The 23,473-nt window shown below is 52.1% G+C and overlaps 9 protein-coding genes across 9 annotated transcripts; 5 read left to right on the top strand and 4 right to left on the bottom strand.

Moving 5' to 3' along the window:
• Positions 1–186: 186 nt before the first annotated feature.
• A1O3_02974 (uncharacterized protein) lies at positions 187–975 on the bottom strand (the record flags this gene model as incomplete). Its single annotated transcript, XM_007733114.1, has 1 exon — positions 187–975. The coding sequence occupies one exon, from the start codon at positions 973–975 to the stop codon at positions 187–189; it is 789 nt and encodes a 262-aa protein (XP_007731304.1).
• Positions 976–4,538: 3,563 nt separating this feature from the next.
• On the top strand, positions 4,539–7,309 carry A1O3_02975 (chitin synthase 3; the record flags this gene model as incomplete). Its single annotated transcript, XM_007733115.1, has 2 exons — positions 4,539–4,589; positions 4,646–7,309. The coding sequence occupies 2 exons, from the start codon at positions 4,539–4,541 to the stop codon at positions 7,307–7,309; spliced, it is 2,715 nt and encodes a 904-aa protein (XP_007731305.1).
• A 954-nt stretch (positions 7,310–8,263) lies between these two features.
• A1O3_02976 (NEDD8-conjugating enzyme UBC12) lies at positions 8,264–8,769 on the top strand (the record flags this gene model as incomplete). The annotated part of the gene is made up of 2 exons (XM_007733116.1): positions 8,264–8,563; positions 8,617–8,769. The coding sequence occupies 2 exons, from the start codon at positions 8,264–8,266 to the stop codon at positions 8,767–8,769; spliced, it is 453 nt and encodes a 150-aa protein (XP_007731306.1).
• Positions 8,770–9,339: 570 nt separating this feature from the next.
• A1O3_02977 (ketol-acid reductoisomerase, mitochondrial) lies at positions 9,340–10,774 on the top strand (the record flags this gene model as incomplete). The annotated part of the gene is made up of 5 exons (XM_007733117.1): positions 9,340–9,547; positions 9,604–9,635; positions 9,693–9,971; positions 10,025–10,692; positions 10,750–10,774. The coding sequence occupies 5 exons, from the start codon at positions 9,340–9,342 to the stop codon at positions 10,772–10,774; spliced, it is 1,212 nt and encodes a 403-aa protein (XP_007731307.1).
• An 817-nt stretch (positions 10,775–11,591) lies between these two features.
• On the top strand, positions 11,592–13,438 carry A1O3_02978 (threonine dehydratase; the record flags this gene model as incomplete). The annotated part of the gene is made up of 3 exons (XM_007733118.1): positions 11,592–11,732; positions 11,811–12,009; positions 12,489–13,438. The coding sequence occupies 3 exons, from the start codon at positions 11,592–11,594 to the stop codon at positions 13,436–13,438; spliced, it is 1,290 nt and encodes a 429-aa protein (XP_007731308.1).
• A 1,517-nt stretch (positions 13,439–14,955) lies between these two features.
• Positions 14,956–16,506, bottom strand: A1O3_02979 (uncharacterized protein; the record flags this gene model as incomplete). The annotated part of the gene is made up of 2 exons (XM_007733119.1): positions 14,956–16,409; positions 16,461–16,506. The coding sequence occupies 2 exons, from the start codon at positions 16,504–16,506 to the stop codon at positions 14,956–14,958; spliced, it is 1,500 nt and encodes a 499-aa protein (XP_007731309.1).
• Positions 16,507–17,423: 917 nt separating this feature from the next.
• On the top strand, positions 17,424–19,316 carry A1O3_02980 (uncharacterized protein; the record flags this gene model as incomplete). Its single annotated transcript, XM_007733120.1, has 1 exon — positions 17,424–19,316. The coding sequence occupies one exon, from the start codon at positions 17,424–17,426 to the stop codon at positions 19,314–19,316; it is 1,893 nt and encodes a 630-aa protein (XP_007731310.1).
• Positions 19,317–20,297: 981 nt separating this feature from the next.
• Positions 20,298–21,595, bottom strand: A1O3_02981 (uncharacterized protein; the record flags this gene model as incomplete). Its single annotated transcript, XM_007733121.1, has 2 exons — positions 20,298–20,476; positions 20,536–21,595. 2 exons carry the CDS (start codon positions 21,593–21,595, stop codon positions 20,298–20,300), a joined length of 1,239 nt encoding a protein of 412 aa, XP_007731311.1.
• A 146-nt stretch (positions 21,596–21,741) lies between these two features.
• On the bottom strand, positions 21,742–22,241 carry A1O3_02982 (uncharacterized protein; the record flags this gene model as incomplete). The annotated part of the gene is made up of 2 exons (XM_007733122.1): positions 21,742–22,113; positions 22,200–22,241. The coding sequence occupies 2 exons, from the start codon at positions 22,239–22,241 to the stop codon at positions 21,742–21,744; spliced, it is 414 nt and encodes a 137-aa protein (XP_007731312.1).
• Positions 22,242–23,473: the final 1,232 nt, after the last annotated feature.

The raw sequence follows: 23,473 nt of genomic DNA on the forward strand, positions 1-23,473 counted from the left end.
CAGACATACACGACAAGGCGAAATGAACGAAAACACCATTTCCAAATGGGTATAAATTCTTTAATTGGTATTCCTGCCACATGGTCGTTCCTAGATTCGTACCCAGATGTCCTCGGCCTCCCAAAAATATCATCAAGTGGCCGCATCGCCGGTCATCGAAACTTTGAAACCTAAAAATCTCCCACATCAAAGTAAATTCTCCTTCACCTCATTGGCGTCTGAAAATGGCCCCGAATCATGCTGAACAAGCGCGGGCCGAACTGTCGGGCTGGTGACACCGATATGTTGCGGGTCTCGAGCTCGATTGATGGCGTCCTCTATCAGGGCGTTGACATTTGTGGAGTTGGTTGTCTGGCCTTTTGTTGCTCCGCTGAAGGAATTTGGTTTGAGAGTGTCAGCTGATAGAATAGCGCTGACGGACGAGGATCTGGTTGAAGCCTGGCCGGCAAAAGTTGGCCTGGGGGTCGTTATTGGCAAGAGCGCGGATTCGCCATTGTCTGTATCAGGTGTGGTAGCAGACGATGAGAGGACAACCTCCTTTTCGTCGGAATAGACAGGAACAACGTTCTTGTCCGACGATTTGGGTGTGTTGCTTTTCCTGTTTGCCTCCTTCACCAGATTCGCCAGCGTAGGGACCCTTGTTCCCGAGTTAACCTTTTTCACCTCGATCGGACGGGCCGTGACGTTTCGCGCCACAATCGAACTGTTGCTAGTGCCTAATTTGGGTATTTGGGGAATTTGTGGAGTCCTCGAGCTGGAATTCGAAGAGGCACCAGGAGTGCTGTGTCCCGATTTAACACTCACGACGTTGGCTTGAGCTCTGAAGGCTTGTTGAGCCGGTATGGGAGGGACAATGGCATCACTACGGTAGATCGTTGTGGCCACGCTTTCACGAGCCAGACTGGGTGCCAAACTTATCCGAGGGTCCATCGAAGATGTGTCCGACCAAGTGGAATCCCGGAGATCCCCCGGCATGAAGAAATGCTGCTCCAACTGAGGAGTTGAATTGGTCGAACTCGGGGATATACCACCCGGTAGTGCAGGTACAGGCGGCACTTGAAACCCTGGAGACTCTGGTGGAGACCGAACTGTAACTCCGGGGATATAAGCAATCTGAATAACATTCGAGGCTCGTGTAAGAACGGTCGAAGCAATCGAGTGGGCGGATCTGGTAGAGCGGCGGTCTGGATGGCGCAAGGTAGATTGATCTCGTTTTTCAGGGGGGGACCAAGTCTCAACGCGCCTCTTCTTCCGGATGCAAAACCACCAGATCAGAAAAGAAAAGGCAGCTAGTGCCACCACGCCTCCGATGACGCCTCCGACAATACCTCCGATAGGTTTTGATTTCTTCGGTGCATCTGCGCTCTGGCCTGGTAGTGAACCGATTTTCACACACGTTGTCGAGGCGCATGCATCACAAGACGAGACCTTCAGGGAGCATGTCTCATCAGCAGCGCAAGAAGGGCAGCTTGGAGGATCCGGAGGGCACTGCAAACAACGTCGGAATAGAGGACGATATGAGGTAGGATCATCAACTGCGACAGGTGTTAGAAAAAACCGGGATAGGGGTTCGGGGATTGGTATACAGTGTATCGAAGCCATCACAACGCTGTGATATTTCAAGATCTGATATGAACCTTCAGACAGACTCTAGACCCTCACGGTGAAGAGCACCCAGGAAGGCCGTGTGCCCAAGCCTTGAAATGGGCTCCTCCGTTCGAACACGGTCGGGAACGACTCGGATTGTCTTGGTAGCTACTTCAACAATATTCCCTCGTCGTACTCATGCTCTTGAAGACCCTCTCTTTGATTGATCGGAGTTTTGGTACGTGGCTGAATGATCGTGGTCGCTCTTCGCCGTCTGATTGACCTGGAATGAAAGGGGGATTGTCGGGCGAATTGGTAGGTGGAGCGCAGTAGCCAAGGTGACCAAAAACAGACGAAAGAATGTGGGATGAGACAATTGCTCTGGGTAGGATGCCAGCACCAAGAATAAGCCAAAAAAAAAGAAGAGAATGGTTTAATTCAAAGATTGAACAGAAGTTGGTACGTGAATTGGAATGACTGAGGTCAATTGACACAAGAGGAAGGGAGGTGGAAGGTGAGGGACGGACGGTAAGGTGGTGGGCGAGAGAAAGCAGATCTCTTTGTTCTCGACCTGGACCGAGTGGGCTAGAAACAGCACTCAACAGGGGCGGCCCAGTAGTAACGGCCGCAGTGAGCATTGGGCACAGGGTTAGCAGCAGTTGACAGCGTTGGTGCCGACGACTCACGATGCACAGAGCGGTGCCAGAGCACCCACCACCCTCGCACTGACTGCGCTTTGCACAAGAGGATCTGAGGGAGATGAAGGGGCTTGGACCCAAGCAGCGCGAGGAGCCCGAGGCGTGGATCCGGGGCTGTTGTTGGTGGACAGGCGCAACGCGCGGCAGCCTAGAGAAGCCTAAGGGCTTAGGGGCTCTTCTATGCCTTGTAGGGGAAAGTGTCGCGTTCATTCAAACAGCGTCCTTGCAGGGGCTGCTTGGGCCTCAAATCTCCTGACCACTCCTCCAGGATGAGGTCTTCCCAATCAGTGGCCATCATCGAGTTGAACAGGCGATACTCCGTATTGCTTCCAGTATCAGCGCCGTCGGAGTTCTACTCAGTATACGGAGTATTGTTGCGTCGCATTGGAGATGCTCGTCAAAACATCTGCTATCAGCGATCGTTGGGAAGCACGATCTGGGCAAGCCTGACTGACGGGGCGTGTTGACAGGTCACTTCTAGGTAGTGATTGACTCAGCCGTCTCACAGTCTCAGTGTCATCAGGGCGTCAACTCGAAGTCTGATAGTGCAACATCAGGTGCATGCTCGACATGTGCACTTGAGGCGGTAGCAATGTTCTACTCCAGTAGTCCACATCTCTTGTAAAGTAACCCACTACTCCGTATTTTGCGAAGCCTGTACGCAAATGCCAGAGGCATTCCATTGTATCCGTACGCATATATCACACTTGAACACCATTACTGACTTTAGTCTAGTGGTGTCTCCTGCCAGCTTTCTTAGGTGCGCATGTACTGTCGTGGTCCAAGCTGTACGGAGTACTTCCTCCTAGATCATAATAATAATAATATGCCCAGTCTGCAGCATGGTGAAGTCTCCGTACAAAGCAAGAAATAGTTCTCGGTGCCCGAACTCGGTACTCGGTACTAACCTGGCTACTGCATGAGGGAAGGGGAGGTCAGACAATGCAATACTCTGATAGTCTGTTCTCGCCAAGGCTGAGGAGGCCAGCCTCTTACACTGCACAGCCCTCTTCTAAAAATATGAACTGGTGGTGCTACTGGTGGCTGTGGGTGTGGCGCCCGCCTACTAGAAGAGAGTTAACAGTTAACGTTAACAACACAGAAGCACACAAGAACGAGTGGCACGAGTAGCACGGGCTTAAGGCTTACAACTGCAAAGGTTATTAGTCTACATAGAGTTATGCACCTGAAGACTCAGGCGGCGTGTGAAGCACCCCTCCACCTCTCATACCGGCAGTTGATTCTCTCCGCGGCTTCGCTTCACTAACTGCGGAGGGTCAACGGCAGTCCCTAAGTGCTGAGACGCTTCCTTCCGCGGCGCCACTAGGCAGTGAGCGGGTCGATCGAGAACTAGGGAGAAGGGACTCGGGAGAACCCATCAGCACATGGAACCATGACGCGTCTATGCTTGTGGCAGCAGAAAAAGATGTTGATGTAGGTTGAATACTCCTTGGTCTGTAGAAAGGTATGTCTTGGAGGAAGATTCGTTTGCCCACTCTGCACGAAGTCTTGAATAGAAGCCCGTTGTGGAACAGTGTAATACTGGTAACTGGCTGCGGGGCCAAGGGGCCGCCGAAAATCCTTAAGCCTGAGCCGCCAGCCACCAGATCCGCAGTAAGCGAGGCAGAGCAAACTCCAACTTGAAGGGTCAAGCCTGGATCTGGAGTCTTGGTTTACCCAGTGCTCCGTACACGACGCCGACGAATGATTACTCGTCTTTGGTCTCCGGCCATGGGTGTCAAGCATGTCAGTGAGGCGGTGTACCAGTGACTGGCGGAGACGGCCAGCTAGCCCTGTCGTCAGCGTTCCTCAGCTGGGCTGCGCAGGCTCAGGGGAGGCGTCGCTGTGAACCAAGACCCTGGCATGACATGCAGTGTAAGACTGCGTGCATCCAGCTGGCAAGGGAAACCTGAAACGCCTCAGTCGCTCATATTCCTTGTCTGTTCACAGTGAATCCTCATCCTACAGTCCATACCTTTCATCTCGTTGTGAATTCTTTGTCCTTGTTCCCATCTAATTTTCACTCTTCCGCATTCGTCTCTCTCTCTCACCCTGATTCTCACCCTTTGCTCAATCACCTGTGTTTCTTGCGGATGAGAAGCATTGCATAGACTAATCCCAGCCCTGGCGGCTGTCATCTTTCAACCAGTCCACCGCTCGCTACCTCACCACTGGCTTTAGGTGGTCGTACCAACCAAGCCCCATAACCTCAACAAGCTTGTTGACCGCAAGCCAAAAGTTGCGCCCAGAGACATGGCAAACCAATATCCTGGCCACCAACTGGATGATATTCCTCCTACAAACGTATGTGAAGAGCAGCATCGTAAATCTGAAGCGAGCATGACACTAACATCATGTAGGTTTACAGACCTCCCAGACGCCGTTCAGATGATGAAGCGGAACACTCCTTACTCCATCAAACCTCCGCATATCAACCCCAGTATGACGATCCTCACTCTCGGCCTCTAACCCCTGGACAAGAGTCGGTTTACACCTTGAATGAGTCGTATGTGGGAGGAGATCCTTCGAAAGTGCCCGTTACCACTTACAATCCACAATATACCCAGCCCTACGGCTCAGGTTACGACTCTGGTAATCTGCAACCAGGCTTCCCGAGTTCAGGACCGCCCGATCCCATTGAGCGAGCCAACTCAACCGAAGCTTGGAAAGAGCGGCAGGCGCCTGGATTTGGAACGATCAAGCGCTATGCTACCAGAAAGGTCAAACTTGTCCAAGGCAGCGTGCTGAGTATCGACTACCCCGTTCCCAGTGCCATTCAAAACGCCATCCAGCCCAAGTATCGAAATGACCTGGAAGGAGGCAGTGAGGAGTTCACACACATGCGGTACACGGCAGCCACTTGCGACCCCGACGATTTCACCTTGAAGAATGGGTACAATTTGCGCCCGGCCATGTACAATCGACACACTGAGCTGCTGATTGCCATTACCTACTACAACGAGGACAAAGTCTTGACAGCTCGCACTCTTCACGGTGTCATGCAGAATATTCGTGATATCGTCAACTTGAAGAAGTCCGAGTTCTGGAACAAGGGTGGCCCGGCGTGGCAGAAGATCGTCGTCTGTCTCGTGTTTGACGGCATCGACCCCTGTGACAAGAACACTTTGGATCTGCTGGCCACTGTGGGCGTCTATCAAGACGGAGTCATGAAGAAGGACGTGGATGGCAAGGAAACTGTGGCTCATATCTTCGAATACACGACACAACTGTCGGTCACCGCGAATCAACAACTCATTCGACCCAACGACAACGATGCGACATCCCTCCCGCCTGTGCAGATGATCTTCTGTCTGAAACAGAAGAACAGCAAGAAAATCAACTCTCACAGATGGCTCTTCAATGGGTTTGGCCGCATACTCAACCCCGAAGTTTGCATCTTGCTCGATGCAGGAACCAAACCTGGTCCCAAGTCCCTGCTGGCGCTCTGGCAGGCTTTTTTCAACGACAAAGATCTGGGAGGTGCTTGTGGTGAGATCCATGCCATGTTGGGGCCGGGCGGTGTCTTCGGGAGAAAACTTCTGAACCCCCTGGTGGCGGCTCAAAACTTCGAGTACAAGATCAGCAACATCCTGGACAAACCGCTGGAGAGCTCATTTGGATATGTGAGTGTCTTGCCCGGCGCATTCTCAGCATATCGTTTCAGAGCCATCATGGGTCGCCCTCTTGAGCAGTATTTCCACGGTGACCACACTCTATCCAAGAGACTGGGAAAGAAGGGTATCGAAGGCATGAACATTTTCAAAAAGAACATGTTTTTGGCCGAAGATCGTATCTTGTGCTTCGAATTGGTCGCCAAAGCTGGGTCGAAATGGCATCTCACCTACGTGAAAGCCTCCAAAGCCGAGACTGATGTGCCAGAAGGCGCCCCCGAATTTATCGGCCAGCGACGCCGCTGGCTCAATGGCTCCTTTGCCGCCTCCATCTATTCGCTGATGCATTTCTCCCGCATGTACAAATCCGGACATAACATCATCCGGATGTTCTTCTTCCACATCCAGATGATTTACAACATTGTCTCCGTCACTCTATCCTGGTTTTCGCTCGCTTCGTTCTGGCTGACTACCAAGGTCATGATGGATCTGGTAGGCCAGCCAAGCACCAGCAACAACAATTCGGCCTTTCCATTCGGTAACACAGCGACTCCAATCATCAACACGATCCTTCAGTATTTGTACATGGCTTTTCTACTGTTGCAGTTCATTCTGGCGCTGGGAAATCGGCCCAAGGGTTCGAAAGTGGCATACATCATCTCATTCTGCCTCTTCGGGCTCATTCAGCTTTACGTCATTGTGTTGTCAATGTATTTGGTGGTCCGGGCCTTCACCAGCAAAGACGGGACTGACATCGTTACTAACGAGGGAGCGAATGAGTTTGTCAAGTCTTTTTTCTCCTCAACTGGACCAGGGATCGTCATCATTGCTCTCGCCGCCACGTTCGGGCTGTATTTTGTCGCCTCGTTCCTGTACATGGATCCCTGGCACATGTTCACTTCGTTTGCTCAATACCTGATCATCATGCCGTCTTTCATCAACATCCTGATGATTTACGCTTTCAGCAACTGGCACGATGTCTCGTGGGGAACCAAGGGCTCGGACAAGGTGGATGTCCTTCCTTCTGCCCAGACCACGAAGGATGAAAAGGGCAAGACAGCAGTGGTGGAAGAAGTTGACAAGCCGCAAGCAGACATTGACAGTCAGTTCGAAGCCACTGTTCGGCGTGCCCTGGCCCCATACAAACCACCGGTGGAAAAGGAAGAGAAGACTTTGGAGGACTCTTACAAGAACTTCCGAACCCGACTGGTTGCGACTTGGATTTTCTCGAATGCGTTGCTTGCTGTTGCAATAACAAGCGACAGCCTCGATAAGTTCGGCTTCACAGTGAGACTCTCATCAATCTCCATGCATGGAATATCATTTGCTAACCTACGTAACAGTCTCGAGCTACTTCAAGAACCAGCCACTTTTTCCAAGCACTCCTGTGGACAACTGCGGCATTGTCTCTAATTCGATTTTGTGGGTGCTGTTGGTTCCTAGGAAGGACTGGTTTGTTGTGCTGTTTCAACCGAAGATAGTTGGGTCTGACCTGGAAATTTTTGCATAAAAAAGCAAGCGTGGGCCTGGCAGGCAGAGCATATGGAGCAATCGGGATAGGACTCAGGACCTGGGGAGGGCCATCAAAAATGGAGCGCATTGTCCGTCAGTGTATCTGGCAAGATAGTCTGGAACAAAATGTCATGATCATGGAGGGAAATAACACGCCATGCACCGTGAATGTAAAATCAGGCCTCGGCCAGATTGTGAGATTGTGTTGCAATCCAAGAGCCCCGATGCCGCCACGTCATGTGAGCATGGGCGCTGGCGGTGCGGTGTTCTCCAACGCCCGTTGTCAGGTCCCGTCCGCTTCAGAGGACCTCTTCAGGCTTCACTCCTAGACTGCCATCCATAACACCTTGTTTGCGCCGCACTTCCTTTGTGCTCCCTAAGACTCGTTTCTTTGTCACTACCTACGCAGTCACCTAATAGCCGTCACCTATAGTATTCCGTTTGCGAACCTCATTGTCCCGAGTTTCTGATCCGGTCACGCCGAGCCCTACTTGCGCCATTCACTTCCTCTTGAACGACTTTCACTGCCTCCCGTGTCCCTACGACATCGCAGCCCTTTGGACTTTATTATTGTGTCGCGTTGGTCTAAACACCAAGAAGCAAGTCTCCGAGTGAATTACACTTCTGCGCCTGCGTGGCGTACTTTAACCGTCAAGATGATGAAAATATGGTCCATGGTATGAGAGTCGACGGTATTGTCAACATCTGCTGATAGCCATACCCAGAAACAACAGCAACAGAAGGATGAACAAGCGCAAGGGCCCGCCCAAAAAAAGAAGAAGGTTACGGCAGCGCAACTACGGGTGCAGAAAGGTTGGTGAAATGCGCCGTCACCCAGGACGTGAACATTACTAAATGGCCTCAGATCTGAGCGAGTTGTCTCTGGGATCAACCATGAAGACCACTTTCCCGAATCCAGACGACATCCTAAACTTCACGCTTACTATCGAACCCGACGAAGGCATGTATAAGGGCGGGAGCTTCGTCTTTACTTTCTCCATCAACCAGAACTTTCCGCACGATCCGCCCAAGGTCAAGTGCACGCAGAAGATCTATCATCCCAATATCGACCTAGAAGGCAATGTCTGCTTGAACATCCTGAGGGAAGATTGGAAACCGGTGTTGAATCTAAATGCGGTCATTGTAGGCATGCAGGTGAGCAAGGCCACACCCCTGTCGTGTTTTCGCTTGCTGACTGAATGTTCAAGTTCCTCTTCCTCGAGCCCAACGCATCCGACCCTCTCAACAAGGAGGCCGCCGAGGATCTTAGAAACAACAGAGAGGGGTTCAGGAGGAACGCGAGAACAGCCATGAGCGGGGGGACAGTGAAAGGTGTAAGCTACGACCGAGTCCTTCGATGATGGTCCTGGTATTTTCTTTAGAATGCGACAAAGATGAATGAACGAACGACATGGTTGTACATTGTGGGTTTCGAAGCATTGTGGTCTCGGAGCCGGCAAGCTTAGAGGGTGAATCTGTGGCATAAGCCGACTTCTCTTGAGCGACGCTCTCTCTGGCTCTCTCTCTCTCTTTCTTTCTCTTGATCGATGTAGACAAAGAAGTCAAATGCACGTGTGTTATTTCAATCGAATAACCCAATGGATCAAAAGTCAGGCCTGTATAGCGAGCGTTGTACATATGAAGCCTGCGCTGCGCTGGGTCAAGACAGTCCAGACTCCAGACTCGAACCCTGCCACCGGGGAGACTAGCGAGCCTCCGAAGCGGGCTTAGGAGGCCTTAGCCCCCTTCTCGGAGCCAAGCACCATGCCCGCGGCGAATTCTGTAGCAACCAGCCCACTAGCAGTAACTGGACCGTATATCTAGGGACTTCAGTGCTGCCGAATCGCCCAAAAATTTCCCCAGACTCATTTTCGACTCACAATTCTTCACCGTCTCTCCTCTCACTCCCACTCTCACAACAGTCGGACATCATGGCCTCCAAGACCTTCGTGAGGACGCTGCGCACTGCTTCCAAGCAGAAAATCAGTGCTCCGTCCATCCCCAAGCGCTCGTTCGTTTCTGCTACCGCAACTAGACCAGTCGTTGCAGCCCAGCGTACTGCCCTTGCAGCTGCCAGTCAGCAGCAAACGAGAGGGATCAAGACAGTTGACTTTGCTGGTACCACGGAGACTGTCTACGGTACGTATCGGGAGAATCCTTTGCTCCGACGACTTTACTGACATGTGTGTGCTTAGAACGAGAGGACTGGCCGCGCGAGAAGCTTCTTGTATAGCTCACAACCTACACCTACCTTGACAATTCAACGTGGCTGACGGCGAACTAGGATTACTTCAAGAATGACACTCTCGCCCTCATTGGCTACGGCTCCCAGGGTCACGGTCAAGGTCTCAACCTCCGTGACAACGGCCTGAACGTCATCATCGGTGTCCGGAAGAACGGCGCATCGTGGAAAGAAGCAGAACAAGATGGGTGGATTCCGGGAAAGAACCTCTTTGAGGTCGACGAGGCCATCTCTCGAGGCTCCATCATCATGAATCTGCTCAGTGATGCCGCGCAGAGTGAGACCTGGCCCGCGATCAAGCCTCAATTGACCAAGGGAAAGGTGGGCTCAGTCACTACAAGTCAATTAGTAACGCCATGGCTAATATGTCTCAGACCCTGTATTTCTCTCACGGTTTCTCCCCCGTGTTCAAGGAGTTGACCAAGGTCGATGTCCCCAAGGACATCGATGTCATCCTTGTCGCCCCCAAGGGATCCGGCCGAACGGTCCGATCTCTGTTCCGTGAAGGCCGCGGTATCAATTCATCGGTCGCCATCTACCAGGATGTCACCGGCAAAGCTGAAGAGAAGGCTGTCGCCCTGGGTGTCGCCATTGGCAGCGGTTACCTGTACAAGACCACTTTCGAGAAGGAGGTGTACTCTGACCTGTACGGCGAGCGAGGTTGCTTGATGGGTGGTATCCACGGCATGTTCCTCGCTCAATACGAGGTTCTGCGAGAGCGTGGCCACTCTCCCTCTGAGGCATTCAACGAGACTGTCGAAGAGGCCACCCAGTCACTTTACCCTCTCATCGGTGCCAATGGCATGGACTGGATGTACGCCGCCTGCTCCACCACCGCTCGCCGTGGTGCCATCGACTGGTCCGGCAAGTTCAAGGACACGTTGAAACCCGTGTTCAATGAGCTGTATGACAGCGTCAAGACCGGCAAGGAGACCAAGCGCAGCTTGGAATACAACAGCCAGCCCGATTACCGGGAGAAGTACGAGAAGGAGCTGGAAGAGATCCGAAACTTGGAGATCTGGCGTGCCGGCAAGGCTGTTCGGTAAGTCGAGAGCTTCTTCTGGTTTCTGCACCGATCCGATACTAACGAGCGATGCAGCTCTTTGCGACCAGAGAACCAGTAACTCGGTGGCCCCAATCCACAACATTTGTGACTTGATAGTACCACGAGGCGTTTTGCAAAAGTTGAGGCTGGACTAAACTGGATGGAGGACTCTATCTAGTCGGTATTAAGGTTGGGAAAGAAATGGAGAGTAGATGGGATTCTGCAGCAAATACTGCCATTGCCATTGCTTCTGCCACTGTCTTTGAGCTTCATCGATCCATGTCCATGTAAATTGTAAATCCCTACGGTATCTAATCTCAGCCTGCGCAACCCACGCAATGCGTAGCCGATCTCGGAGATGTGCACCGACTACTGTACATATTACAGGCACATTTCTGAAGATGTTTTTGTGGATTCCAGCTCCATATCACTTCTTTAGTACGGAGCGGAGTAGTTGGTGGTGAGTAGGCTTGGTCTGTCTTCAGTATCGACAGTGTGCCAAACGTCTCCAGCTTGAGAGTTGCCCATTTCCTCTTCTGTGCCTGCCACCCGTCGATTTCTCCAGAAGTGCTCCAGACAGAGACGCCGACTTACACGTTGACTGCCCTGGACTGCAGAGAGAGCGAGGGAGAGAAAGAGACAGACCTTGATCCGATCACGCCATTCCATTTCACGCCGTGACCTGACCTGACCTTACGTGTTATCTGACTTGACAATTACATATACATATCCATATACATATATTATTACTCCGTACGGTGTACACTGTCCTGGACAGAGTACGTACTGTGCAAGCACAGTGACCAAGCGACCATTTGGTTGATCCTTGGAGCCAATCCGGATCTCACGTCCAGTATCGACCATCGAGCAACGACCATCGACCAACAACCATCGAAATGGCCGATCCGTCCACCTGCCCGCCGTTGATCCCATCATCCATCCGCGCTGCATACTCCAAGATCCAACCGTACATCCACAAGACACCCCTCCTCACCAGCCACAGCCTCGACGCCATAGCCTCGTCGCCGGACCCGACAGTGTTCCTGTCCGACAACCCGCCCAGTTTCAGTTTCGCCGGCGTAGGCGGTACTGTTTCTTCCCAGTCCAATGCCGAGGAGGTGTTTGTTTCATCTCAATCCAATGCCGAGGAGGTGTTCGAGTCGACGCCAAAGTTCCATCTGTTTTTCAAATGCGAGAATTTCCAGAAGATCGGCGCCTTCAAGGCCAGAGGCGCCTTTCATGCCGTCACGAGACTTATTGAGGAAATGGGACTCGAGGAGGTCCGGAGGCGAGGTGTGGTTACCCACAGTAGTGGTAAGTTACTCAAGAGTGTAGTTATCAAGAGAAAAGAATCTCCTTCTCTTCCTCCCTCCCTTGTCCTTTCTCTCCCTCTCCCTCCTACCAAGTCCTCCAACCTCTCCGAGGATTCCTTTGTTGGTTTCACCTCTGTACAAACTCAGATGGTCGGACATCTGCAGATTACATACCCTGGTGTTGAAGTTGAATTACATATCCTGGTGTTGAGGTAGAATCGGACGGTCAGATTTGTGATTTGTACGCTGGATGTGTTGACCTAGGCTGCTATGCGAGGCTGCATTCAGGATCAGGGTTATGCCTGGATGGTTGCTCCAAATCCACGCTCGGGATCTGGACGTGTTCTGTGTCGATTGGTATTGCTATTCTTGTTCAGCCTCACTTCAGCACACTGCTCCACACCCTCCAGCTTCCGTTCTCTGCTCTACCACAATCTACCCATACTGACATGCACATCCTTTCTTTTCGCGCATCGGTAGGCAACCACGCACAAGCACTAGCTCTAGCGGCCTGGACATTCTCGATCCCGAGTTACATCGTGATGCCGAAGATCAGCACGCCGTCCAAGATTGCAGGGACCAGACTGTACACGCCGAACGTGCTCTTCAGCGGGTCAACGTCGCAAGAGCGCGAGGCGGTGGTGGCGCAGGTGGTGGCCGACAAAGGCGCCATCCTCGTGCCGCCGTACGATCACCCGGACATTGTGCTGGGTCAAGGCACGATCGGGCTCGAGATGGAGCAGCAGTTGGAGGAACACCGGCAGAGCCAGAGCCAGAGCCAGAGCCAGAACTCGAACCAGGATCAGAACACCCAGAGCCAGAGCCAGAATCAAAACACCCAGAACCAGAACCCGAAGCAGAATCAGAACCAGAACCCAGGGCCGACGCTGCAGCCACCTTCAACCACGACTACAAAGGCCGGATTCGACGCCGTCATCACACCCCTCGGCGGCGGCGGTCTCCTCGGCGGCACGGCCACCTGGTTCTCCGACAAGCCCGGCACGCTGGTGTTTGGAGCCGAGCCGTCGTTCGAAGGCGCCGACGACGGCCGGCGCGGACTACTGGCCGGCGCGCGCATCGAGCACGTCAAGTCGCTCACGATCGCCGACGGACTGCGCACGCCGCTGGGCCTGATCAACTTCGACATCCTGCGCGACCGCAACCGCCTCGAGGGCATCTACGCCGTGACCGAGGACCAGATCCGAGCGGCCATGCGGCTGGTGCTGGAGCGCGTCAAGGTCGTCATCGAGCCTAGCGCCTGTGTCGGCCTCGCCGTCGTGCTGTTCAACGCCGAATTCCGCGCCCTCGCCGCCCAGAGACAGCTCGGCCTCGAGAATCCCGTCTGGGACGTCGGCATCGTCTTCAGTGGAGGCAATACCACCGTCAAGGCTATTGCTAAGTTGTTCGCTGACGATTCCGATTCCATCTGATTTTGGATCCGACCAACCCAACCGAACAAACCCAACAAACCCAATCCAACCCAGTTCCGGATGCCGGAAGCCGTCTGAGACCCCCACCACCGACAAAACTGCCTCAGTCGCAGAGAGGTAGCAAGCTCCCCAGGTGCAGATGGCAGATGGGAAGAAGACCAGCATTTGCGCGATTCCACCCTTCATTGAACGTGTGCAGTGGCATATAGAGCAGGCAAGGCATACATACAGTAGGTATAGGTATATCATCTAGTATCGAGTATCTAGGATCTTTCGACCCCTTCACCACTCACTCAGCCTCGAGTCCTCCCCCGAGCCAGCCTTGGACTGAGGCCAGCACTGCTCTGCTAGCATGTCATCAATAGAAACGAAACTGTTTGCACGATACTCTATGATGGACTGGACTGGACTGGACTGGATTGGTCTGGTCTGGTCTGGTAGAAAGAGAAAGAGAAATAGAAATCTCGACTGCCAGACTGGTCTGGTCTAGCCTGGGTGCTGTACAAGAGCATAGAATTAGAAATTAAACATAGGAATAGAAATCCCAACACAACACCTTATGTGTACGTGTATGTAGCACACATCAGCGAGACAGCATTCCTTTCCGTTACTGTATGTTCAGCAACGACCGCAGCGACGATCCAGGGCGATGCTCTACCTTATCAGAGTGACGCGTAGTTGGGTTGGTACCTACCTACCTACCTACCTACGCAGGTGTAGATCTGTAAAGGTGCTTAAGTATCTGGAAATATCCCGTATCCATATCCATACCTATATCTAGACTGAATACGGGGTATGAATACCTACCTATGGGGCCATAAGAGCCGCTCCACCACCCCTTTATACATAAAAGGTAGTAGGTAGGCAACTTCCATTCATCCCGGGACTCCATCTATACGTACCAGGTAAGGTCTCCGTGCTGCGTACAGAATCTCGTTAGAAAGAATATGCAAAAAAAAACCCCCGAAATCCAAAAAATGAGAGGAGTGGGGTTCGAACCCACGCTTCCTTACGGAAAGCAGAGAATTTCAAGTATTTATGAAGTGACTTAAATCTGCCGCCTTAAACCACTATTGAGAGAACTGTTAGGGCGTGGTTCCGGAACAAAAGATGAGCAGGAGGAGCTAATTACCTCGGCCATCCTCCCTGGATGAAATTAGGATGATTTTTCGACTGTTGGGTTTATAAGGTGGTAGGTTTTGGTGGCCTATTGTGGCTTAGGGGGATTAACTCTAACCCTAACCCTACCCCTAGGTACACGCTTGAATGCGGTCGGAGAATTCTACTGTACTGTACACTACCTGTACCTAGGTATCTACACATATTGAAGATAACACCTTCGGTACCTCAAACATACATCCCTCTTCGTCGTCGGTTAGATATTTACAGAGTGTCATGTCCGATGTAGAGGCTAGGGTTTAGAGGAAAAATGTCTGAATGTGGTCTACATTATAGTATACGGAGTACAGGCAGGCTGGTCATGTATCCGTGGTGGTAGCTTGTTCTGCGACGTCTCATTATCTACAAATAATCGTTGCTTCTCCAATGTCCCGACTCTTCAACCGGTCTAGTAGTTCCCTCTCGCTGATTTCCAGGTCGGTGCAGATTTCATCGAAACAGTGCGTCCCATCCAGATACTCCATAATCTTCGAGTTCAAATGAGGCCTGTCGTACCGTTTGCCACCGACCTGATCCTTGGTCTGCTTGGTTTGACTTTGCGACGTCTCCTCGCTGTAAGGGCGTCCGCCGGGCATGCTCCGTGTCAGATAGTGCACATGTTCTGAACCAGCGTCCGTGTGTTGCCCATGCATCGATTGCCCCTTCTGCGTTCGGATGGCATAACGGTGGATCCGATACAAGAATCCCTTGATGACTCCGAAAGTCACAAATCGCCGCATGTCGATGTTGGCTAGCATGTTCGCATTCTGAGCATACCATTCTCTCACCGTCAGGCCTTGTCTCAGACAGGCAAAGAGTTGAACAATCCCTACACCGTCCACGGGTTCGCCTTTGCCCGTCAGCGGCCAGATCTCCTCGTCTGCCAATGTGACTGAGGTCAATCCACTGGTCCGGCGTTCGACCGTGCCATCAATCACGGCTTCCTCCTGAGCCCCCGGCGCAAATGCCGTGTTCACATACCTCGCACACTCCTTCTGCATCTCGGTGTCCTTTGCAATCAGGTTGTCGAATTCGGCGGTGGGCGCGTAGATGGCGTTGAAGCTGAAGATGTCGAGCAGCAATACGCATCCATAATACAGTAAATGCTTGATGCATTTCTTCGTGAGCTTGATGTCGGCATCAGCCAGAGTGGCGATCCTCTTGACGCTGTTCACACCATTGATGTACCGGATGATCCGCAGCATTGTCAAATCCCAGTTCTCGTCCACCATGGTCTCGATTCTGACTGTAAATAACGGGACATGCCACGGCTTCACACTGGCTGGATTGGGGAGCGTCGGAAACAACTTGATATTCAACGTGTTGAGCTCGTCGATCGGGATCATGCATTCACAATAGTCATTCAGGTCTTCCATCAGCATCTCGCACAGACTGTATATTTTGCCAGAGTTGGGCGCCGCAGTGTCATCGCTCAGGAAATAGGACTGTTCTTCCAGACTGCGCATCAAATGCGCCAACTTCTTAACCACAGATTTGTAAGAAGGCACATCGATTGTGGAGGGATCGCTCAACACGAGAGCAAAGTTGAAGATGAACTCGTTTCGAGGATAGTGAGAGGAGGTCAGGCATAACGGATAGGACAGGACTAAAGTAGGAGGCGTGTTTGGTGTCAGAGGTGGCGGAGATAGAGAGATCAGGTTCCCGCACAGCGACTGGCGAGGGATAACGAAGCGCGATATGGTAGAAAATGAGAGTAGGGAGGTTGAGGTGCCGGACGAAGGGCCATTCGGCGGTGGAACGTCTGCCGTTGTCAAGACCGATCCCTCCGGCACTTGATGGACTATCTTGGGGCCTGGAACCGTGTCAGAACGTGGCATTGGAGGAGTGAGCATCAGTCAAGCACCTTCATGGGGATCGAACTTGCTGTAGAATATGGCTTTGATAGACATATTCTGCCGTGGTGACGGTGATGTTCAAGTTGTAGTCAAGGAGGTCAAGCCAGTCTCGTGACGGATGGAGGTCAGTGAGAGGACGCCATGTCCTCTTTCCGTCAGGATTACATCGTCCCACTAAGCCACATACATGGAGAGCAGACTGGCGCCGGCGTTGGGCGAAGTCAACCAGTTCAACTTGAAGATGAAGTTGAAGTTAACGGCATAGAATGCGGGATGTGAATGTTGCAGGCTGCCGCTTTAGATCTGGTCACGTGAGTGACCCTTACAGAGTACTCCGTATTCATCAACTACCTAACATCGACCTCTACTTATTACCAATTTACACAATACTCGACAAGATCTAAAGGCGACACCGACATCTACGTACATGTACGGGCCAACTGACGATCCAGCCTCTCAGCGCCGGCATGTATTCTAAGGCTTCGTACAAGAGTGTGACAGTATAAACAGCGTTAACGAGACCCTATCAGAACTCGAGATCACTGCGAGAGCTGCAGGGCCCTGAACCCTGAACCCTGAACCCTGAACCCTGATTCAGCCTCATCTCTTTGCTGCCTAATTTCACTGAATAGTGATGTCGTGCCACCATGTAACCCCCTCAAAATATCACAAACTTCACTTCTCGCATTATACTGACATCGATTCTGTCTAACCAGAGCGCAGTTGACAAGTGACCTGCAGCTGTGCCGCGTGGTCGACCACCACACCTGGCCAGCATCTAGCCAAAGTGACTCTGATTCAACCCCAGCCTGACTACCCGGCGGACTTCTTTTCGTGGGTTGCAACAAGCCTGGGGAGTTTGAAGGCTGTTCCGCTGGTATCAGACGTTGAACGTAAAGCTCCTGATCTTGGACCGGCAACCCGTGTGCATGATCGTTTCAATGCCACCTTCAAAGCTTCCTCCTGCTTCTATGTGGGCCTGCTGTCAATGCCACGACACGGCCCTCATCGTCATAGCACCTCACTGTCCGGGGTGTCATCACAAAAGATGTGTGGCATGCAGAAAATTTTCAGTAAAGCCTCGTGTTCACAGTGCCAAACAAGAGATCGCTTCCAAGCCCGCCGATATTGTTCCCGACGTTGGCCATACCCCAGATCCATATCCGGAATACGCACGGCCGGTACGGCGGGCCATTAGCAACTTTCCCGTGCCGCTAGAAAAACAAGACAGAAGTGAACAAGAGACGTTTGGGAAATCTTTCAAGTCTGGTGGTGGGCGGGAATATCCCCTCTTGCCGGGAGCAAAACAGGACGAAGTCGTAAAGCCGGACGGGAATGAACGTGTGGAACCCACTGGTCCAAAAGGTCATGCACAAGAAACGCCTAGGCGGCCCTTTAAGTTTAAGGGGTTTGATGGAGGCGATAAAATCAAGTCGGGTTTCGCGATCGGAGAGGACGAGTTCATTGCTCATGACTTTGCCATCGACGATACTAGGCGGGATGTCTCTGTTGTGCCATCACATATTCTGGACGATTCGGAGTCAGTCGATCAAAAACGTCATATGAAAAAGGAGCCTCATGGGATTCCCCTTAAGAGTTTTCATGGAGGCGAGGAAAGCAAGTCTAGTGGCGGGCGGGATGTCCCTGTTGTCGAAGTCGGAAGGAAGGACGGAATCGCACATGGGGAGTCTGCTGATCTCCAAGGTCATGCACAAAAAGAACCTCGCTCGCCCCTTAGGAGCCACCATACAGGTAAAGAAATCAAGTTGGACAGCGGGCTGATCTCCCCCGACGCTCATGCGCAGGCTATGTTTGATTCAATCCTGGAGTCGGAATTCTGGCATGCCGCAGGGACGTTTCAGCAACTCAAATATTGGCTTCTGAGCCCGCCGTTGCGCCCGGGAATGATACGCCTAAAGTTTGTCTGCGCCTGCGGAGCGATTGTATGGGACGACTATCCAGAGTCCATGAGCAGCAGGACGCAACGTCTGGAGCGAGACTTGAACCGTTTCTTCAGGCAGACAGCGAATGGAAGTCATACCACCGGCGACGGCACACTTATACGGACCCTTCAGGAAGTCAGCTCTTTCTGTACTCGAGCTTTCAGGGACCTCCGATTTCTCCTGTCTTCCCAGAAACATTCTCCTACGGCCAGGTCACCAGATGCCGAAGCGTCAAGTCGGCCTGGTGCGCCACAAGCAACAGACGAAACTTCATTTTATCTCACCTGTGTGTTGAACACCGCACGCATCCCCGCGCTCATTCACACCCAGTCGGCGGCGATCTATTCCGACCTCGAGTATTTCGACGCCCTTCGAACGCTGGCCAAGTCTTCTCGGGCGTCACTTGTCAGCATCTTCAACCCCCGGAAGGTGGTGGCTATAGCCTATGTCAAGTTTGAGCTCCTCTTCGACAACGAACACGTGGAGATCCGCAAAGCCCCAGATTTTCCCCTGGATCCGGAGCATTATCAGCCGTGCAAGGCGGAATTTGAAAGGGACGATTTCTGTCCCTGGGGCCCGAACACCCTGCTTCACTTTTTCGAACGGCGGCACCGGTGTTCGCATCATCCGAACATCCTCGCCCGTATACCCCGGAAACTAAAGGAGAAGCTGGCCGTTTCTGACCATAGCCAACCCGGCATCGGCTGGGGTATGCAGTTGGTCTGTGACGTGGACAGATTCCGAGTCGGGATTATGGGAGTGGTAGGTTTAGTGGTGAGTTCCGTGATGGGTATTCTCTGGGCAAAGCTTCACGGTAACGATGTCCAAGGAGGTACGGGGCTGGCACAGTGTCTGATGATGTTCGTTCCATTCTTTGTCGCGTTGCGTGGGTTTGGGAATTTCGTCGAGCAGAGGTATTGACTTTGCCTACGGAGTACTCTCATCTCTGTCAAACCGAGGCATTCCCAGCCTTGCTCTATTGACCAGAAGGCTGGTTTAGTAATACTATACTATAAAGCATGCGTCTCCCCTGCGATCCTTTGATGGAGAACAGGGAACATTTGAACCTTTGGCAATCTCTAGGGTCAGGGTACAGGGCAACCCTCATGCCTTTAAGTCCCCTTGATAGAGAAGAAGGAACCTGCCCCTTGTCCAATGTTGAAACAATCCATGTTGTCCTGTCTATCAAAGGGGTATGGGGATGTCAAAGGTTGAAATGTTCCATGTTCTCTATCAGAGGGTCGCAGGGGGAGCGCATGCTATATAGTGTATAGGATGCCACGACCAGACTTCTGGTTAAGAGCGAGGCTGTGTAAAGTATGCCTAGACCAGCCTTCTGCTTAAAGGGCAAGGCTGGGAATGCCCAAGTTAGTGCCAAATAACTCAGTTGGACACCCCCCAATCCCTAATAAGTTGGACACCCCCTTTCTACTCTACTACTTGAAGATATTCCACCGCCACCGAGTCTCTTACTAATTGCTATTCCACCACCACCGAGTCTTTTACTGATTGACTCCACTGAGTCTTTCACTAATTAGTATTACAGCAGTCCCTAGATACCTACCTAGCTCTATTGGGTGATGTAGGGATGATTCCAAGGCGTGGATACAGGATACAGTATCCATACTAGTAGATCTCCTCTCCTCTCCTCTCCTCTCCTCTCCTCTCCTCTCCTCCCCTCTCCGACCCTCTCCTCTCCGACCAAGGCTTAGGGCCTTCCTGGAGTACCTTAGGTACTTGCCTGGGACCGAAATAGCATTTCGGTCTTGAGCAAAGCTGAGGGTTGATGCGGTTTTGGTTGGGTTCTCTACCATGAACAATTCTTAAAGCTGGAGACTTCCTCAACACCATTGAAGCAGTAGTCGAACATACCACTATTGATTCGGGCACCTACTCCACTCGTCAAGATACACCTTGCTGTAGATCCAAACGCCGTTTGAGTGCTTCTATCTGCTCATCATACTGCTTCTTCTGCATTGCCAACTGCTCATCATACTGCTTCTTCTGCATCGCCATCAGCTCTTCCATCAGCACCTTGCGCTGTGCCGCCGACTGCTCCCGTAGGAGAGCCAGCTCGTCATCTAGTTGCGCCTTTGCAGGATGGGTTCCAAAGATCTCACTTGTTGAGATTGGGGAGTACCCGAATCTAATCCCTGAGACTGCTGTTCGTCGACACTCGTGCCAGATTCAGATGATGGCGCTGGAGGAGGATCGTTCATCTGTGCCAGGGCGTCTTTGATTCTCCTCAATTGCTCTGGAGGAGGATCGTTCATCTGTGCCAGGACGTTTTTGATTCTCCCCAAATGCTCTGGATAGAACTTCGCGTAGATTTCTCGTACGAAATCATGTGTCTCCTTCCAGGCGCTAGACGCTGCGGAAGAGGCTAGCGCAACTGAACGGACGAGGTATCGATAGAACATAACTTTGTCTCCTTCAACAGTGGCATAGTGTCCATGTATAACAGCAAATTGATCGTTGTGGGAGATCGAGAAGACCAAGATCTGGCCGCTCAATTTCAATGCTTGATCGTCTCCTAACACCCGGTGGAGCTGAATGATGGCATTGACGGCCATACTACTGCTTCGTACACATCGCCGATCCGCTTTGGTGATCGGAACATCCTCGCTCACAACCTCACAGATGAGAAATGGAAAGTACATGACATCCGTAAACAAGATTGGTCTTTCTGGACATAAACAGCTCTCCAACTTCGCGATTTCCTCGTTCGTAAAAGCGGCCTCGGCTATGCCGACGGCAAAATCCGGTCTAGGCCTCGGGCCAACCAGGGGTTCAGCCTCCGTGAAATAAGCGGAGACTTCTTCCACAACATGTTCAAGTTCCTTGTGACCGCAGAAGAAGAGATGTTCTGGCGAAGGCACCAGGAGCGGCGTGAGGTCCCGTTTGACACGATACTTATTGCGGGTGCTCAAGCTTTCCAAGACGAACCCAAACTGGGACAGGGGGAATTGTGTGTACACCGGATCATCATATCGAACCTCGAGCATCTTCCTGCATAGTTCCTTGCTGGTCTCGGACACAAAGCGTTTACCTTCTTTGCCGCTCATGATGATGCCGTGCCGAACGAGTTCCTTCGTCTCGAAAGACTTTGTGTCCGACTTTGGAACTTTGGCAGTACGTGTCTGGGATGTGTAGCTGGACGGGGCACGGCGCTTCTTGGACATAATACTCTTCGTGGGCATGTCTGCGAAATTTCTCGGCCAACGCCCGGTGCTGGCCCAGTGTTTAATCGGGTTGCAGTTTCCTTTCTCAGGATCGCAGTCGCAACTGGCCGATCTGGGGCGTATTTTGTCCGAGGAAACGATGGGCTCACGGTCTCTTTGCTTGGTCAGATGGCCTTCTTCAACATGGTGTTTTTTTGTCGCTGTCGATTTTGGTGGAGAGTCCCCTGGAGTGAGCTGCTCCTGCTCTTGCTGTTGGTTTTGCTGTTGGTTTTGCTGTTGGTTTTGCTGTTGGTTTTGCTGTTGGTTTTGCTGTTGATTTTGCTGTTGGTTTTGCTGTTGATTTTGCTGTTGATTTTGCTGTTTGTCTTGCTGTTTGTCTTGTTCTTGGTCTTGGCCTTGTTGGTCTTGTTCCTGCCCTTTCTCTTGTTCTTGTTCTTGCCCTTGTTCTTGGTCAGGTTCTTGCCCCTGTTCTTGCCCTTGTTCTTGCTCTTGTTCTTGCTCTTGCCCTGGGTCTTGTACGGGAGCGGGATGGGAATCTAGCTTCTTAGGATCTTCACATTGTAGGCGTGACTATCACCGTGTCAGCTGCGGCGACCGTCAAGGCCATATCGTGTTCCCATACCTGCCCTCCACGAGAGCTGCTGGTTGATGGAGATGGCTCCATGTCAGCGAGGCTGGCAGAGGCTTTGCAATTCTTCTGCTGCTGAAGGCGTGCACTTCGGCGAAGAGGAGTAGTGGTGAGTGCCATTCTCATCCCACCCCAAACCAGACGATGAGGTCGAGCTTATGGTGTTGATCTGGCGCGAAGACTTAAGATACAGGAATCAGAGAAAATTGAGTCAATATGCGGCCAGCCGCGTCTCTACTCCATACCCCCCGCACGGGCACCATTCCCGCATTCCTGTGGTCACTGGCGAGAATGCCACGGATGGCAACCAATGGCACAGACAATCAACATCTCATTTGGGACACGGGGGCAACGGTTTAAATTGGATAGGCGCAACATGTGTGTTGGTCGATTTGAATATGAAGTTTGATTGCAAGTGAACGACCGCCCAGATCATCAATCATCGTACATCAGAGACAGAAGGTTGGAGGTATGCGGTATGTGGTATGTGGTATGCAGCACGTGGTAGGCAGCACGTGGTAGGCAGCACAGGGGTGTGAAGTTCATTCCTGGTTTCACCAGCAAGGAAGGCTGCATAAGAGATTGAGGAGTATCCGTACGGAGTAGATGGAGGTTGAGACACGCTTCTAAACCTGGGCCGCTAAGAGCCTCTAGCTGGACCAGTAGGGAGAATTCCATAGATAGGGAATAGGAGGTAGTACGTAGTACGTAGTTGGTACAAAGTACGGAGTAGTTGGTACAGAGAGGTATCCCTGTCGCGTACATATGCTTTTCTGGGGCAGCGGGAGGCACGTGATTGGGGTCTCGTGGATCCAGGAAAACGGGTGAGAGCATACTCCGTACAGTCAATCAACACCATTCTTACTTTGCAGGTCTTGAATATGTAGGCGGCGATGATACCGCATACGTGCCGTATGGCGATGATATACAGAGAACAGAGTACAGAGTACATGGCATATGCAGTACAGAGACGGGATCGGGATCGGGATCGGGGACGGAATCGGGGACGGAATCCGCCTCCGACGGCATCGATCCAGATCCACCGTGCGGAAGATTCAAAGAAAGACTAAAGCCAGCCTCAAGGGCCTCCTAAGCCCCAACGACATGCCATCTTCCAATGGTAAAGCGATGGCCGGTCCCACACACACCACAGCAGGATCGAGGATCGACGACGGCCTTACGAGACACGGAGCAGTCGGAGCAGTGATACATGGATAAAATGAGGGACAGGCGCAGCCATCAGGGCCAGGGCTAGGGCCAGGGCCAGC

Source organism: Capronia epimyces (assembly GCF_000585565.1).
Source record: "Capronia epimyces CBS 606.96 chromosome Unknown aczIQ-supercont1.2, whole genome shotgun sequence".
NCBI classification, from domain to species: Eukaryota; Fungi; Ascomycota; class Eurotiomycetes; order Chaetothyriales; family Herpotrichiellaceae; genus Capronia; species Capronia epimyces.